Genomic DNA, 18,406 nt, shown 5'->3' on the forward strand with positions numbered 1-18,406 from the left:
AGGGGAGTAGAGAAGGAGGTCTTGAGAGGATCGGAGGTTGCATGTTGGTAGGTACCGGGAGATCATGTCACAGATGTATGGAGGAGATAGGTTGTGGATGGCTTTGTAGGTCATTGTGAGGGATTTGAACTGGAGTCTCTGGGCGATAGGAAGCCAGTGAAGGGCTTGGCATAGGGGAGAGGCTGGGGAATAGCGGGGAGACATGTAGATTAGTCGAGCAGCAGAGTGTAGGATGGATTGGAGCGGTGCCAGAGTGCTAGAGGGGAGTCCAGAGAGTAGGAGGTTGCAGTAGTCGAGGTGGGAGATAAGGGCATGCACTAGTGTTTTTGTGGTGTCATGGTCAAGGAATGCGCGGATCCGGGAAATGTTTTTGAGTTTGAGGCGGCAGGAGGAGGCAAGTGCTTGGATATGTGGCTTGAAAGAGAGGGCAGAGTCGAGGATCACCCCGAGGCACCGGGCGTGTGGGACTGGGGAAAGTGAGCAGCCATTGACATTGATGGATAGGTCTGGTGGAGGGGTAGAGTGAGATGGGGGAAAGATGATGAATTCTGTTTTGTCCATGTTCAGTTGTAGAAAGCAAGCAGAAAAGAAGGCTGAAATAGCAGACAGACAGTGCGGGATTTTGGGATTTTGGTAAGTAAGGAGGTGAGGTCAGGTCCGGATAGGTACACTCACTGGCCACTTTATTAGGTACACCTGTCCAACTTCTTGTTAACACTTAATTTCTAATCAGCCAATCACATGGCGGCAACTCAGTGCATTTAGGCATGTAGACATGGTCAAGACAATCTCCTGCAGTTCAAACCGAGCATCAGTATGGGGAAGAAAGGTGATTTGAGTGCCTTTGAACGTGGCATGGTTGTTGGTGCCAGAAGGGCTGGTCTGAGTATTTCAGAAACTGCTGATCTACTGGGATTTTCACGCACAACCATCTCTAGGGTTTACAGAGAATGGTCCGAAAAAGAAAAAAAATCCAGTGAGCGGCAGTTCTGTGGGCGGAAATGCCTTGTTGATGCCAGAGGTCAGAGGAGAATGGGCAGACTGGTTCGAGCTGATAGAAAGGCAACAGTGACTCAAATCGCCACCCGTTACAACCAAGGTAGGCCTAAGAGCATCTCTGAACGCACAGTGCATCGAACTTTGAGGCAGATGGGCTACAGCAGCAGAAGACCACACCGGGTACCACTCCTTTCAGCTAAGAACAGGAAACTGAGGCTACAATTTGTACAAGCTCATCGAAATTGGACAGTAGAAGATTGGAAAAACGTTGCTTGGTCTGATGAGTCTCGATTTCTGCTGCGACATTCGGATGGTAGGGTCAGAATTTGGCGTAAACAACATGAAAGCATGGATCCATCCTGCCTTGTATGGAGCATAGGGATGTGCAGCCGACAAATCTGCGGCAACTGTGTGATGCCATCATGTCAATATGGACCAAAATCTCTGAGGAATGCTTCCAGCACCTTGTTGAATCTATGCCACGAAGAATTGAGGCAGTTCTGAAGGCAAAAGGGGTCCAACCCGTTACTAGCATGGTGTACCTAATAAAGTGGCCGGTGAGTGTAGATCTGCGTGTCATCAGCATAGAGATGGTACTGCATACCGTGGGATTCTATGAGCTGTCCCAGACCGAAGGTGTAGATGGAGAAGAGTAGGGGTCCTAGAACAGAGCCTTGAGGAACACCGACTGACAAGGGGCGAGGTGAGGAGGTGGTGTGGCGGAGGGAGACACTGAATGTCCGATCTGTCAGATATGATGAGATCCAGGAAAGGGCCAAGTCTGTGATGCCAAGAGATGAGAGGATTTGTAGCAGAAGGGAGTGGTCCACAGTGTCAAAGGCAGAAGACAGGTCCAGGAGAAGGAGGACTGAGTAGTGTCGCTTGTTCCTGGCAGTTAGTAGGTCATTGGTGACTTTAGTTAGGGCAGTTTCAGTTGAGTGATGGGAACGGAAGCCAGATTGTAATCGATCAAAGAGGGAGCAGGAGGAGAGGTGAGAGGACAGTTCAAGATAGATGTGTTGCTCCAGCAATTTGGAGGCATAAGGAAGAAGAGATATCGGGCGATAGCTAGACACAGAGGATGGGTCGAGGGAGGGCTTTTTGAGGATGGGTGTGATCTTGGCATGTTTGAAGGATGAGTGGAAGACACCTGTTGTGAGTGAGAGGTTGAAGAGGTGCGTTAGGGTTGGGATGAAGACCGTGGAAAGGTTAGGGATGAGGTGGGATGGGAGCGGGTCGAGCGTGCAGGTGGTGAGGTGTGCTCTTGACAGGAGGGTGGCGAGGTGATCTGTCATGGTGGAGAAGCTGGTTTTGGAGGAGCAGGGGTGAGCAGCTAAGAGGGGCAGTGGGCGCTGTGGGCCAAAGCTTTCTCTGATCGTATCGATCTTCTGTTTAAAGAAAGAGGCAAAGTCTTCAGCAGAAATGAGAGAGGAGGGAGGGGGTGCAGGGGGATGGAGTAGAGAATTGAAAGTGTTGAAAAGCTGTTTAGGGTTGTGAGACAGGGAGGATATGAGAGATGAGAAGTTTGTTTTGCGGCAGTGAGCACGGACTTGAAGCTGGCGAGGGACTGCTTGTATGCGGTGAAGTGGTCAGCAGAGCGGGATCGCTTCCATCTTCGCTCAGCGATCCTGGAAGCCCGTCTCAGTTCTTTAGTCAGGCTGGTCAGCCAGGGCTGCCTGTTGACTGTATGAGTTTTGCTATGCATGAGCGGGGCGGCCGAATTGAGTGTTGCTGTTATTGTGGCGTTATAAAAAGCAGCAGCAGCATCTGTGTCATGAAGGGAGGCTATGTCGGTAAGAGGGAGAAGGGACTCAGAGAGTGATTGTAAGTTGAGATGTTTGAGATTTCTGCGAGGGAGTTCGTGGAGTGGGGGTTGCACACGAGGAGAGGGAAGAGAATGTCAGTAGGTTGTGGTCAGACAGGGGGAGGGGTGAGTTAGTGAGATTAGTAAGGGAGCAGAGGCGGGTGAAGACGAGGTCCAGCGTGTGGCCATCTTTGTGAGTGGCCTCAGAGGACCATTGAGTGAGGCCAAAGGAGGCAGTCAGTGATAAAAGTTTAGAGGCAGCTGAGGTGGAAGTGTCAATCGGGATGTTGAAATCACCCATGATGATAGTGGGGATGTCAACAGAGAGGAAATGAAGTAGCCATGTGGTGAACTGGTCGAGAAAGGTGGAGATGGCTAGTTCTGGGGGGGCGGTAGATGACAGCCAGCTGGAGGTTGGAGGGGGAATAGATGCGGATGGAGTGCACCTCAAATGAGGGAAGAGTAGCGGAGGGTGGTAGCGGGATTGGAGTGAAGGAGCAGGTGTCGGACAGGAGCAAGCCAACTCCTCCACCACGTTTGTTGGTGGAGCGAGAGGTGTGAGAGAGGTGGAGACCGCCGTAGGAAAGCGCAGCTGGAGAGGCTGAGTCAGAGGGGGTGAGCCAGGTTTCCGTGATGCCAAGGAAGGAGAGTTTGTTGGTGATGAAGAGGTCATGGATAAATGGCAGTTTGTTGCAGACGGAGCGTGCGTTCCATAGTGCTCCAGGTAAGGGGACCGGGGGAGTGGGGGCTGGATGAATGGGTATGAGGTTGTCATGGTTGGGAAAACGTGCGGAGGATCGAGGTAGGGGGTTAGAAATGAGTGTGGGGATGTGTTGAGGTGGGCCGGGATTTGGGGATACATCACCGGCAATGAGGAGTAGCAGACAGAGCGTTAGAAGGTGGGAGCTGGATAGGACATGATGTGGCCGTGTGTGTCTGGAGAAAAAGGATTGTATGTGGAGGAACAGTTCTGAGGATAAGGTGAGATGGCTGGGGAGGATGGGGGAAGAAATGACTAGTTCCTTACTAGGTGGAGGGATTGCAGGAGATTGTAAGAAGGAAAGTAGTATTGGGGTGAATGAGAAAAGAAACCGAAACATTGTAGTGGTTTGGTGTTCTGTTACCTTCCAGTCGATTCCAGTCCAATTCAGTCTAATTCAAATTCATAATTAAAAAGATGTAATTTAAAAGATGGAAGTTAAAAGATGAAATGCAGCAGACTGCAAATTATAGCAGCCATTTAAAAGATAATCGATCTTCTTGTCTCCTCTGATCAACATGGAGAGTTTGTCCAAGCATAATCCTCACCATTTATCAGATCACCGCTTGAAATCGGTGAATGGAAATATCGTTGGCACCTTTTATGTGAATGGCTAAAACGATTTCACCCTCGCGTCCCAATCAGTGACAGCGATGATTCTGGGTGTTATGATGGTGCCTTGTATGTGGCGGCTTGGGTGCAAGGATAATGTAAGGCCCCGCTGACCGGCCTGCATATTGTGTACAGGAAGGGCCTGGATTATTATAAATGTGGCCACAGGCCTTTCTGCAATGATCTGCGTCAGTCCTGGGGAGACCTGTATGGCTGGCATGGCGCTGTAACTTTACCAGGTGCTTATCTGTATGGCATAAATCACACAACTCCTAGGGAATAACCTGTCACCTACCAGCTCATAGTTAGTCTTATCTTTATAGGAACCAGTTCTATAAACGTTTGTTTTATTTGGCATAATCTTTGGAGTCCTATTCATGGCGAGCTGCGATGCTCTGCGTGTCCTGTGATAGACAGCATTAATGGGGATGTGCAGGTTTGGGATGAAAGTCTTTAGTCACTCTGTGACTGCAAATCTCTGAATCCTCACATTGAGCACACCGCACGCTATCGGGATCCTCCGGTGTCTGTGTGAGAACAGGTGGTTACGTCTCTACTAGACTTGCCTCCCTCACTTGTATTGAGCAATGCTGCACACGTCTAGTCGGAATGTGGCCTGAAGTATGCAAATCGCTTACTCGCAGTCATGTGACCGATGTTGGAGAATCCTGACAGTGTGTGGTTCGCGCACTGTGAGGATTCAGAAATCTGTAGGCACATAGAGAGGGGCAGCAGTTGCAGCATGAATCCTGGTTAGTACATCTACTTTCTCCTTATTTCTATGGTCTGCACCCTAACTGAGACACTTTATTGCAACTGTGCACATAATGGATGCTGCCATGCATGAACCATCTTCTGAATTGATCCGATATCACTTGGAGGACTATCACCATCTGTACTTTTTTTGCCCAGCACTTTATTACTTCAACTACATACTGTTTACTTCTTGATATTACGGTTGTAAATTCTCCCATTTTTGTATGTATATCATACATCTTCTATTCATTTTCTGTTGAATGTGCTGGCCTGCTCCCCCTGTTTTTCATTGTATACTGTTGTCTTTTATCATGTTGTTTTTTTTTTTGTTTTTTTTTTACTTTTAAATTTTTTATTTCTGTCTTGATTGGTGTCTCTAATAAAACTTTGTTACATTGATATATATACTATTTTTGTTTATTGAATTTTTAGTGTTCAAGTACCGTAGTTTCTACCATTGCAGACAGTATAAGGGATTACTGGCGTTTCTTTTTTCTATTCTCTGTTGTAAACCTTGCCGATCCCTGGAGACGTCGACGTGCGAGTTATTCCTACAGATCAATAGGCAGTCTGCCGCCGTCTCATCCGCTCCAGTAATGTCCTTTAGTGCGTACTGACGGGAATCCTGTCTTTACGGCATTCCGCTTCCCTTGAGAAGCCGGCGCTTTCTCACGTGACGTCATCCTATCAGTTCTTCGTTGTTGGTGTGTGCGCGACTAGATTTGGTCATTCTAGGGGTCCAACGTGTCCCGCATCATTTCCAATAATAATATTATTAAGTCCTATTGCTGACAATTCAGTCGGGAAGAAAAATTGCAAAGTTTCTATTAGATATGGATGATATGTAGGAAATATTTGCAAATATTCATGGTTATTGCTAAATCTTCCCTATAAGACTTAATATTAATAAAGATTATTATTATTATTTATATAGCGCCGACATATTCCACAGCGCTTTACAGTTTAACAATTCAGACTGTAATTTTCCCAGTTTCATTTTTTTTTTTTTTTTTTTTTTAAGTTTAGAAATCTTCACAAATTTTCACATTGTCCACTTGGACTTTGTTTTAGACTCATACTTCCTGTCCTTTTTAGGAAGATTTCCCAGCAGGCTCCTTATCATCCGAGACAGAATTTCAATGGCAGGTAAAGCATGATAAAGACCTATAACAGGTCGAAATGTTGTATCATGGCGAAATAAAGCATTTTTTTTTCTTCACCTGGACTGGACGCTAAGATGTATCCGATACCCAGCACACACAGACGTGAGAGATTCCTTTTCCCTCTGTCTCTATGTAACATATTTTACATAGGTTGAAAAAAGACAAAGGTCCAAGTATTCAACCATTCTCCAGTAGTTATGCATACTCTATTCAGAAGCAGCAGCATGGAGGACATTTTACTGCAGTACTGAGCAGTGTAGCTGTGATTCCAGCTTTAGGGGTGATGAAAATTTGCGTGAAGTTGCAGCACGATCTGCCTGCTGCCCCCTTTCCATAGAATTTAACAGGTAGCTATAATCTAATTCCTCACATGACCAATCTCACTTTACAGATTGTACCTGTTTTTCAGCTTAAATAATGACTTCAGGATTCAGAAGTGTAGAAAGAAGCATGTTACTGCGATAAGATTTATTATAAAACTTCATATATTCCTCTCTCGTAATATTGATTTATGCAAAGTTTCTTGAAAGAACAATAACTGTTTTATATCACAACTTACCGTATTTGCTGCAATGTTTAAGGGAGAAGCGAGCGGCTCTGTGCCCGAGATCAGGTCTGTCCCATTCTAACTTGTATTTTATGTCTTTTTTTTATTTCCAGGAAGAAAGAACCTTCTACGAACAAGAAAGATCGAGTGACTCATTGCCTGACGATATGCGAGAACATAGTTGCTCAGTCTCTGAGGTATTACTACAGCATTTATACTGCACATGATGCTGCATACTGTGCTATCTTGGCTTTTTTTTCTCTCTTGCGAATACCTGCCAGCTTCATCTCATGTGTCACATGTAAAGGGTTAGGCTAAAAAAAAAAAGATAAAAATTACTCGCCAATTAATCCCAGGAGATGATTGGCATGAATGGCGTTGTGTCCCAGGACATGTGCACAATATCTCTTAATGGCGTCATTGGTGCCACTCGTTTTCATGTCGGATGGAGAATCCCTTTAAGCCCATGGTATTCCAGCTTTCCATCAGAGGTATACATCTGACGTATATATGGCACTGCAAGGGAATACATCTGTCCACCTTTATCGTTCCTTACATATACAATGGGAAAAATGTTATCCGCCAAGATCTCCCTGGCGTAAGCCAAAGGACATAGATTTGGTGAATAAAGCCATATGGACTGATGTGTCTTAAACTCCCCATACACAATAGATAGCCGACCGCTATCCCTCCACCAAGTCCCCCATACACAATAGATAGCCGACCGCTATCCCTCCACCAAGTCCCCCATACACAATAGATAGCCGACCGCTATCCCTCCACCAAGTCCCCCATACACAATAGATAGCCCACCGCTATCCCTCCACCAAGTCCCCCATACACAATAGATAGCCGACCGCTATCCCTCCACCAAGTCCCCCATACACAATAGATAGCCGACCGCTATCCCTCCACCAAGTCCCCCATACACAATAGATAGCCGACCGCTATCCCTCCACCAAGTCCCCCATACACAATAGATAGCCGACCGCTATCCCTCCACCAAGTCCCCCATACACAATAGATAGCCCACCGCTATGCCTCCACCAAGTCCCCCATACACAATAGATAGCCGACCGCTATCCCTCCACCAAGTCCCACATACACAAGATCACTTGGCTCTGCTGAGTGCTCCAATTTTCCCTTTGAGAGGGCTGCTGCCAGACCCTTTTTGGCAGCTGCTTTTCATGGGAGAGCATCAAAAAGACTCGTCTGTCAGATATTGGACCCACCTGTTGGGGAAGACCAGACACTTTAGACTTTTGGCACATTCTGCTATCACTGGAAGACCTAATGTAGCACAATTTAGTGTTTTGGCCAGAAAATTAGAGGAAGACACATTAAAAAGTCACAAAAATTCTGCACCTTTTGGTGTTTTTCATTGCAGTTTCAAAATGGTCAGGACTGAGGAGCATCCGTTAAATTCATTGAAAGTGGTGAAATAAATTATGCTGGAAATGTTGCTCCAAACTCCGACTTCAGTAGCATTTTTGGCGAAGCACACAGAAATATGTTCTGAATTCATTAAAGAAGCGCGCTCATCAAAGTTTTTGTCCTCCTAATATATTGCAATCATCATATTATACGGCGCTGTGTACTTACAAAAAGTTTCTCATTTTGCCTTTCTGCCCGGCTACTTCTTCTCTTTTTTGCATGTAGAAACAGGAAGTCTTTTGTCCCTTTAAAAATTATTCCCCTCTTCAACTCCTGACCCAGCTGATTTGCTCCTCCGCCCTGACAGGGACTTTTGCAGTGATGACTCATGAGTCTTGCATGGAAAATGGACCTCCTTTTTCTACATTGAGCTTAGAAGGGTTCAGCTAGTCAGTTTTCAATCACATGATGCCATAGACCTAATGGAAAAGAGAATAATTAGTTGGGTAGAAAGGCACAAAGAGCAATTGTAAGTGCACAGTGCTGTATATATGATGGCTGCAATATATTAAGAGGAGAAAACTTTTGATGGGAGCAGGAGGAGGAGGGCTTCTTGAAGTGGTGTGCGCCTGTTAATGAATTAGCATTTTTGTTTTGCATTCCCCACATTAAGACTGGTGTGCGAAACCCTGGTCTTAATGAATCGGAGCCTTTATTTCTTTCTTAATCTACGGTGTCATTTTTAATGCACAGGAAAATGTTTGTTTTCCAGTGTCAAACAGCCAAAAGCACATTGGTCATATGTATCATATGTAGATGGAAGGATGATGGGGTAACGGGGACGTTTTACTCCAAAAACTCCAGTTATACCGATCACCTTCGCTTTATGCAGGGAAAAGACTAATAATGTATCTGCGGAAAATAACTCCCAGATCTGAAATATTAAAGACCCTTTAGAATATGAAGCACCGAATGCGACGTCACGGCTAAAATTAGGCGTGTATCCCCTGTCCCCCGGCTTATGTTCCCATCTGCTGCGCCCAAAGCATTTGATGCAGCTTATTTGTCAGAACCGCTCTATATGGATTGTAATAAATAATATATCAGCACCAGCGAGATAAGGAGTGACTTGGTAGAACCAAAGATTCCTTGTTTTTTTTTTATATTTTAAAGGGCCACTGTCACCCCCTCCAGCCATTATAAACTAAAAGAGCCACCTTGTGCAGCAGTAATGCTGCAGTCTAACAAGGTGGCTCTTTTAGTTTTTGATTAAGTTATTACCTCAATAAAGCGTTTTAAAAATTGGCCACAAAGACCAGATATTGTACCTGGAGGCGGTCCGCATCGTCCTCTATCAATCTTCCAACTGCCGTCACTCTTCTCTTCAGGGGCGATGGTCGCCGCCCCCTTCGCGCTGTTGCTTCTTAAATCCGGCGCCTGCGCTGTGCGTGCCTGCCTGAGGCAGGCGCAAATAACAATGCCGGAAGGCGGGGGAGCAGGGGGAGCGTCAGAGATGGGAGAGAGTCCGAGATGGGGGACCGCCTGAACAGCGCAGTGCGCATGCCCAGGAATGCCAGCCCCGCACTGTGCATAATGAATAACACAGTGCGGGGCGGGGATTCAGTAACAGGGCGGCCGCACTGCCCGCACAGACGCAGTCAGGCACCCTGCGTCTGAGCTGTGACTGACAATGAAGACTGCGCAGGCCCCAGGCAGGCACGCACAGCGCAGGCGCCGGATTTAAGAAGCAACAGCGCGAAGGGGGCGGCGACCATCGCCCCTGAAGAGAAGAGTGACGGCAGTTGGAAGATTCATAGAGGACGATTCGGACCGCCTCCAGGTACAATATCTGGTATTTGTGGCCAATTTTTAAAACGCTTTATTGAGGTAATAACTTAATCAAAAACTAAAAGAGCCACCTTGTTAGACTGCAGCATTACTGCTGCACAAGGTGGCTCTTTTAGTTTATAACGGCTGGAGGGGGTGACGGTGGCCCTTTAAATGGAAATTCCTTTATTATTAGGATTAACAATAATAATAATAATAATAATAATAATAGTAATATCAGTGGTGCTGCAAATGTACAAGATTTGGGCAAATATAGTTTTTCCGAAGCATCTTCTTTTTTTTCTTAAGAGTTTTTATAATTTTTAAGATTGAAGTTAGGTTATAAGTTGAATTATACAGACTTATGCCTGTTGATCCAGAGGAAGGCAAAACCTCATGAGGCAGATGCTAATTACCCATTTTAGGGGAAAACCTTCCTCCCCGACTCCACATTCGGCAATCAAACTAGTTACCTGGATCAACGTCCTATCACGGAATCTGGTACCAAAACCCTGCAATGTTATGTTATCAAGGACGGTATCCAGGTGCTCCATGAACATCTTTTTTGTTGTTGTTGTTTTTGTTTTTTTTTAGTGAATCCACCATTACATCATGTAGCAGAGAGTTCCTTATTCTTTCAGTAAAAAATCCATAGTCTCGCTATTGTTACAGTACAGAATCCATAATCTCACTGCTGTTACAGTATAGAATCCATAATCTCACTGCTGTTACAGTATAGAATCCATAATCTCACTGCTGTTACAGTATAGAATCCATAATCTCACTGCTGTTACAGTACATAATCCATAATCTCACTGCTGTTACAGTATAGAATCCATAATCTCACTGCTGTTACAGCATAGAATCCATAATCTCACTGCTGTTACAGTATAGAATCCATAATCTCACTGCTGTTACAGTACAGAATCCATAATCTCACTGCTGTTACAGCATAGAATCCATAATCTCACTGCTGTTACAGTATAGAATCCATAATCTCACTGCTGTTACAGCATAGAATCCATAATCTCACTGCTGTTACAGTACAGAATCCATAATCTCACTGCTGTTACAGCATAGAATCCATAATCTCACTGCTGTTACAGTACAGAATCCATAATCTCACTGCTGTTACAGTACAGAATTCATAATCTCACTGTTACAGTATAGAATCCATAATCTCACTGCTGTTACAGTACATAATCCATAATCTCACTGCTGTTACAGTATAGAATCCATAATCTCACTGCTGTTCTGTTACAGTATAGAATCCATAATCTCACTGCTGTTACACTACATAATCCATAATCTCACTGCTGTTACACTACATAATCCATAATCTCACTGCTGTTACAGTACATAATCCATAATCTTGCTGCTGTTACAGTATAGAATCCATAATCTCACTGCTGTTACTGTAAGGAATCCATAATCTCACTGCTGTTACAGTATAGAATCCATAATCTCACTGCTGTTACAGTATAGAATCCATAATCTCACTGCTGTTACAGCATAGAATCCATAATCTCACTGCTGTTACAGCATAGAATCCATAATCTCACTGCTGTTACAGTATAGAATCCATAATCTCACTGCTGTTACAGTATAGAATCCATAATCTCACTGCTGTTACAGTATAGAATCCATAATCTCACTGCTGTTACAGTATAGAGTCCATAATCTCACTGCTGTTACAGTATAGAATCCATAATCTCACTGCTGTTAGTGCGGAATCCATAATCTCACTGCTGTTACTGTAAGGAATCCATAATCTCACTGCTGTTACAGTATATAATCCGTAATCTCACTGCTGTTACAGTACATAATCCATAATCTCACTGCTGTTACAGTATATATTCCATAATCTCACTGCTGTTACAGTATATATTCCATAATCTCACTGCTGTTAGTGCAGAATCCATAATCTCACTGCTGTTACTGCAGAATCCATAATCTCACTGCTGTTACAGTATATATTCCATAATCTCACTGCTGTTAGTGCAGAATCCATAATCTCACTGCTGTTACTGCAGAATCCATAATCTCACTGCTGTTACTGCAGAATCCATAATCTCACTGCTGTTACAGTATATATTCCATAATCTCACTGCTGTTACAGTATATATTCCATAATCTCACTGCTGTTACAGTATATATTCCATAATCTCACTGCTGTTACAGTATATATTCCATAATCTCACTGCTGTTACAGTATATATTCCATAATCTCACTGCTCTTACAGTATAGAATCCATAATCTCACTGCTGTTACTGTAAAGAATCTGTGTCTGTTGATGATTAAACCGTCTTTCCTCTAGATATAGCGGATTCCCCCTTTTTCACAGTCACAGGCCTAAGTGTAAAAAGATCAATAGAAAGATCGCTGTACTTTCCCATCATACATTTGTACAAGACTGGGACATCAATTAGAGTCCGACACACTCCAGTACCACCACCAATTATTTGATTGTAGCTCCCGCTGTGGCTGGATGAGTAGAGTGCACAGTTGTAACGATGCCACCCAGGCACAGTGTAGTAGGCGCACCTGATTGCAGCGTCTCCGCTCACGGCCCCTGCACGGTGCACAGAACCGTTACAGCACAGCGCCGTGTACCACATAGTGGCTGTTTCCAGGTACTGCAGCTCAGATCACATTTCAATAGGAGCTGAGCTGCAGTACCGGAGAACGGCCACCACACGGCGCACAGAGTACGCTCATGTTACGGCTCTGTACATGTTCACATTCGGCTGATGCAGGAGTTTTTGTTTTTGTGGTTAAGAAAAATTTCTTTTCTCTTATTAATTACTGATAACATTGGAGCACTTTCATTTATTGTATCAGTGATGGCAGTAAAGTGATGAAGAGCTGCTCATTGCAGGTTTCCAATAACTACACTGTTGTATTCAGTTTTTTTCCTTTATTTGCAGGAATTCTCCAGAGTTCCAGAAGCTTCTCGGCATCGCCATGGAACTTTTCCTCCTGTGCAGCGACGACTCCGAGTCTGACGTCAGGATGGTGGCCGACGAATGCCTCAACAAAGTGGTGAAAGTATGTCTCACCATGACTTTGCTTGTTACGTTTCATGTGTCTTAAAAAAATGTTGATAGATATTTCCTTTCCATTCATAATTTTATTCATAATGGATGGACTAGAATTAAAATAATATAGACTTTATTTTAAAAAGTGAAATTAAACAACTCCTGTATTTAGTCGTCATTGAAAATGCTGTTGTACAGTCAGTATAACTCCTTCAATTAGCTGGCTGTCCTGCTGCTTCCAATATAAATTGGACAGCACCCTGCTCTCCACCTCTCTCCTTCCAGTGTTAGAGATGGCAACAACGAGGGGAGGGATGTTGTACATGGCAGATCAGTGTATGGTGAGGGGGGAAGGCTTGCATTGGGCTCTCGTGACGTAGCTTCTGACTTTGAAAATGCTGTTGTACAGTCAGTATAACTCCTTCAATTAGCTGGCTGTCCTGCTGCATCTGCTATGAATTGGACAGCACACTGCTCAGTGTATGGTGAGGGGGGAAGGCTGGCATTGGGCTCTCGTGACGTAGTTTCTGACTTCCAGTCAGTCAGAATCTGCGCTCGCAATATGTCATGAGGTCCGGAGTGGCACCGAAAATGTTTTGACGACGCTGGAGGGTGAGTGTATGACTGAGGACTTAGATTTAAAGCACCTCTCCAGCGCTGGAAAAAAATCAACCAACTCTGGAGTGGTGCTATAAGTCCTCAGGGTTGGCTGCTGTTCATGAATTCTCTGCTGTATCCGTGTAGTAAGTGAGAAGGGCACACAGGACAGCAGCTTCTGCTGGGAGAGGAAGGGGAAATGGCTGTCCTCAGCATCAATGTCTGTCCTGGTGCACAGAGAAAAATAAGACTCCTGTGGGCTATAGAAGGTGACAACAGAAGGGTAGTAATGGCAGCAGCATCGTGGACAAAGAGATCTCACATCCACTGGGAGGGATAAAACTGCATGAGAAAAATACGTACTAACATGGAAAAAGTGTATTCTTAATGTCAAAGGTGTCCATAGTCTAGAAGGCATGGCTACCTCTGTCCAACATCTTCTTGTTTATTATGGGTAAAGCAAGGATCTAACATGTAGAATTTTTAGCGCCATAATCTTCTGAGTAGGCACACTCAGGTGCCCGGTGCGTGCATGTCTCCCAAGGGGCCAGGGGCGATAGATAGTAGTCGGCTGGGCAAGTGTTCACACAAAAGCCAAGGTTTATGGCCAGCTAAACGTTTTGCAAAACAAAGCTATTTGACAGATTCTGTCACTGATGTGCAGGTGATGTATACTGACATACAGTGGCTTGCGAAAGTAGTCTAAGTTGGTGAAGTGAGAAAAATCTAGGCACAAATTTAATTTATGGATTGAAATAAATAAAAATTGGCATGTGCATATGTATTCACCCCTTTTGCTATGAAGTTTCTAAAAATTTCTGCTACAAGCAATTACCTTCATAAGTCATATGCTTAGTGACAGGACGTCCACCTGTGTGCATTCTAAGTGTCACATGTCGGTCAGTATACACACTTTACTTTTTCAGAAAAGCCGCAGAGGCTGCAACACCGTTAAGAAATAGGCACCACTAACCAAATATCACCATGAAGACCAAGGAGATCTCCAAACAAGTCAAGGAGAAAGTTGTTGAGAAGTGCAAGTCAGGGTTATAAAAAAAAATATGTATCCCAGTCTCTGATGATCCCCTGTAGCACAATGAAATTCATTATCTTCCAAAGGAAAGAACAAGGTACCACAACAAACCTGCCAAGAGAGAGCCACCGACCAAAACTCTCAGCCCGGGGAAGGAGGGCATTAATTAGAGAGGCAGCACAGAGACCAAAGGTAACCCTGAAGGCGCTGCAGTTCTCAAGCCAAGGCTGGGGTGTCTGTCCATACGAACACAATAAGCCATACGCTCCAAAGAGGTGGCCTTTATGGAAGAGTGGGTAGAAAAAAGCCTTTACTTGCACACAAAAATTGTAAGTCTCGTTTTGAGTTTGTCAAAATACATATGGGAGACTTTCCAATTATATAAAGAGAGGTGCAGTAATCGAATGAGACCAAAATGTAACCTTTTGGCCATCAAGGTAAACGCTATGTCTGATGCCAAACTAGCACCGCTCATCACCCCAAGAACACCATCCCCACAGTTAAACATGATGGTGACCGCATTATGCTGTGGGAATGTTTTTTGGTAACAGGGACAGGGAAAATGGTCCGAGTTGAAGGGAAGATGGATGGTGCGAAATACAGAGATATTCTTGAGTAAAACCTGTTTGAGTCTGTCAGTGATTTGAGACTGGGACGGAGGTTCACCTTCCAACAAGACACTGACCCAAAGCATACTGACAAAGCAAGGGGAAATGTGTAAATGTTTGAAGTGGCCTAGTCAAAGCCCAGACCTTAATCCAATGGAGAATCTGTGGTCAGACTTGAAGATTGTTGGAGTCAAAACAAAAGAAAGTCAAAATCGCACCCTTTTATATATAGATTGAAGGTCTCAGCGGACACAAGGGCGCACGTCCGAAACCAGGGAGCCCATCCCGGACAGTATCAAGACCACAAAAAACAAAGAGACAGCGCCACAATGGATGGTGAAAAAATAGGAGCTTACATTTATTCTGCCTCCTGTAGCGACGTTTCGGTCAACGGACCTTTATCAAGCACGAAGATTGTTTTTCACCAGAGGAAACCGTCTAACATGAAGGAGCTGGAGATGTTCTGCCTTGAGAAATGGGCAAAAAATCCCAGTGGTAAGATGTGGAAAGCTCATAGAGATTTATCCAAAGTGACTTGCAGATGTAATTTTTGCAAAAGGAGGCTGTATTGCTTCACAATAAAAAGAAAAACAAATGTTGTAGGCATGTTCTTTACATGAACTGATGCAAACTCTAAAAAAAAAAAAAAAAAACCCTCTGAAATGCCAGGTTGTGAGGTAGCAAAACACCAAAAATGCAGAGGGGGGTGAATACTTTCACACGTGTGTATGTCCTCACAGAGGAGCAATTAACTTCTTTTAAAACTAAAAGAAAAAAAAAAGACTTGTTTTTGGAATGGTCATCATTATCAGACTGGTATGGGTCCAACAAGTGGCAGCTCCCACCCCCCGATTATTTGTTACCAGCAGGGCTGTGGAGTCGGATTCGTGGAGTCGGAGTTAGTTTTGGTTGGAGTCGGAGTCGGTAGAAATGTACCGACTCCGACTCCAGCTTTAAAAAAAAAATGTATTAATATTTCATAATTGAACTTTGATATGAATTTTATAAATGTTACTCAAATATATATGTTCTATCAAACTAAGAACAACAGTGATAAGTAGTTCTGCTGGAGATAGAGACATTTCTTGCTTCTTGTGTATCACTGTTCTCCACTGCCCTTATCTAATTTTATACTTGGTTAACCTCATGCTGCCCCAACCCCCCTACTTACATTGTATGAAACTGAAAGTGAAAATGTGTTGCAAATTCTTAGTAGTAAAGCTCCTCCTCTAGACTAGATGTTTACTAGGTGTGCGTCTTCCAAGCATCTCACAGCTGCTACTCAGAAGAGGAAGACTGTAAGAAGTATTATCCTTTCAACAAACTTTGCATCAGTTAACTGTGAGTACATGAGGAATAACAGTATTACTGACCACTATATCAGTTGTACGACCTGGCAATAATTTTGTACAATTGTTTTTAGGAAAAACAATTGTCATTTGGATTGTGAATGCAGAATTAAAAACCTGAGAATGTCAAAGAAGCGTCCCATTAAATCAGCTCTATTTGAAGATTTCACCATCACTCAAGATAGAAAACATTATGTCTGTCAGTGTATGACATATGACCCAGACGCAAACAAATGCTGTGAAGCCAAGATCGGTGCATATTCAGGCAAAGATAAAAATGCTCCTACCAGAGCTTCTAATCTAAAGAGACATTTACAGCGCTTTCATCCAGAAGTACTGAAAGCAGTGGATGAGAAAGACTGCATCCAAACCAATGAACCAGTGCCCAGCTCTTCCAGCCAAACAAAGGAGCAGAGAACTTTGCAGCCATCAGTTGCAAGATATTTTGTCAGTGACAAAGTTACTGTGACAATGACAGTAGATACATTTAAAAAACAGATCATAGAGCTTGTTGTAAAGGATAGTGTGCCTATTTCATTATTTTCACGACCAGCTTTTATGTGTCTGAATGGGGAAATGGCCCGCAAGCTTGGTGTTTCTCTGGAGAGAGAGAGAGTATTAGAAAATTAGTAATCGAAGAAGCTTTTAAACAAAAGGAAGAACTTAAAAAAACTCTCAGGGGACACTTTCTGTTTCTTAAAATGGATGCCTGCACGCGTCACAGAGTGAACTATTTTGCCATCAATGTCCGATTTGTTTGTGACAAAAATGAAATAGTTACCAAGACATTGGCAGTAAAAGACAGCAAAGCTCATCACACCAGTGAGTTTCTCCAGGTCTTGGTGGAAAAGGTTCTGCAAGACTATGAACTTAAAAAAGAGCAAGTTCTTTCTGTCGTAACGGACAATGCTTCAAATATGATAAGTACTATTAAGCTAATGAATGAGAGTAATGATGGTGACCAGCAGCTAGAAGAACATTCCGGGTCCACAGACACAGAAATGTTTGAAATAGAGGAACACAGTATTGTAACGGAGGAGCAAACTGAAGTTTCTTCAGATGAACAGCAACATGATAGTTTAGATGATCTTGTTGAAACTGTGTCAATACGTTCTTTCATTCATCACATGCGCTGTGTTGTGCATACGCTACAGCTGGCTATAAGAGACAGTCTGCAAGAGGGACATGCTGCTGCACTGATTGGCAAGGTGAGAAAATTGGCTACTGTTACCAGAACCCCTAAAGTTGACTCAATTTTGAAGAGACGTGCTGGAAAAGGGGCAATTATTGATCAAGCCACACGATGGGGCAGTACTTACTTAATGATTCAGCGCTTGGTTGAACTGAAAACCTTTCTTGTAGACATGGCTAACCCTCAACTGACGCTAAATGAAAGTCAGTGGAATCAGGTGACTGAGCTGGAAAAATTGCTAGAGCACCCATTTACAGTGACTAAAAAATTACAAGCAGAGGACTTAACTCCAGGTATTTTCTTAAAGGAGTGGAAGAACCTGATGTTTCGCCTGTCCCAAAGAGGAGGGTTAATTGCAAGTGGCATTGCTACGTCAATGAAACGGAGAGAGGAGCTACTATTGCAAAATAACATTCTTTTGGCAGCTGTTTATGTAGATCCAATGCATCGGATTCTTCTAGATGATCAACAGCTAACTAAAGGAAAAGAAGCTCTGTTTGAAATGGCAGTAAGGATGAAAGGGTTGCAGAACGGTCAGGAGGAACAAGAAGAATTTGGTCGTCCTGCCACATCTTCACCCTCATCAACTGATGAAGAATTTAATTTCGAAAAATATTTGGATCACAAGGACCGTGCAAAGCGTTCCTGCATAGAAGAAGAGTCATCCCCATCAAAGAACACAGCCAGTAGATTTCAGCAGAATTTTTCATGTGCACTAAAAGAAATTGAGAAATTTGACCGTTCAT

The 18,406-nt window shown here is 43.7% G+C and overlaps 1 protein-coding gene across 2 annotated transcripts in view; it reads left to right on the top strand.

Annotated features, from left to right (window-relative positions):
- HTT (huntingtin) overlaps positions 1-18,406 on the top strand; it is a 192,780-nt gene that overhangs the window by 18,809 nt on the left and 155,565 nt on the right. For both annotated transcript variants that reach the window (XM_077280055.1, XM_077280053.1), the window contains exons 2-3: positions 6,755-6,838; positions 12,771-12,891. In XM_077280055.1, coding sequence (XP_077136170.1) covers positions 6,755-6,838; positions 12,771-12,891 — 205 coding nt within the window. The remainder of the gene's footprint in view (positions 1-6,754; positions 6,839-12,770; positions 12,892-18,406) is intronic.

This window comes from Ranitomeya variabilis, chromosome 1 (genome assembly GCF_051348905.1).
Source record: "Ranitomeya variabilis isolate aRanVar5 chromosome 1, aRanVar5.hap1, whole genome shotgun sequence".
In the NCBI taxonomy this organism is placed as follows: Eukaryota; Metazoa; Chordata; class Amphibia; order Anura; family Dendrobatidae; genus Ranitomeya; species Ranitomeya variabilis.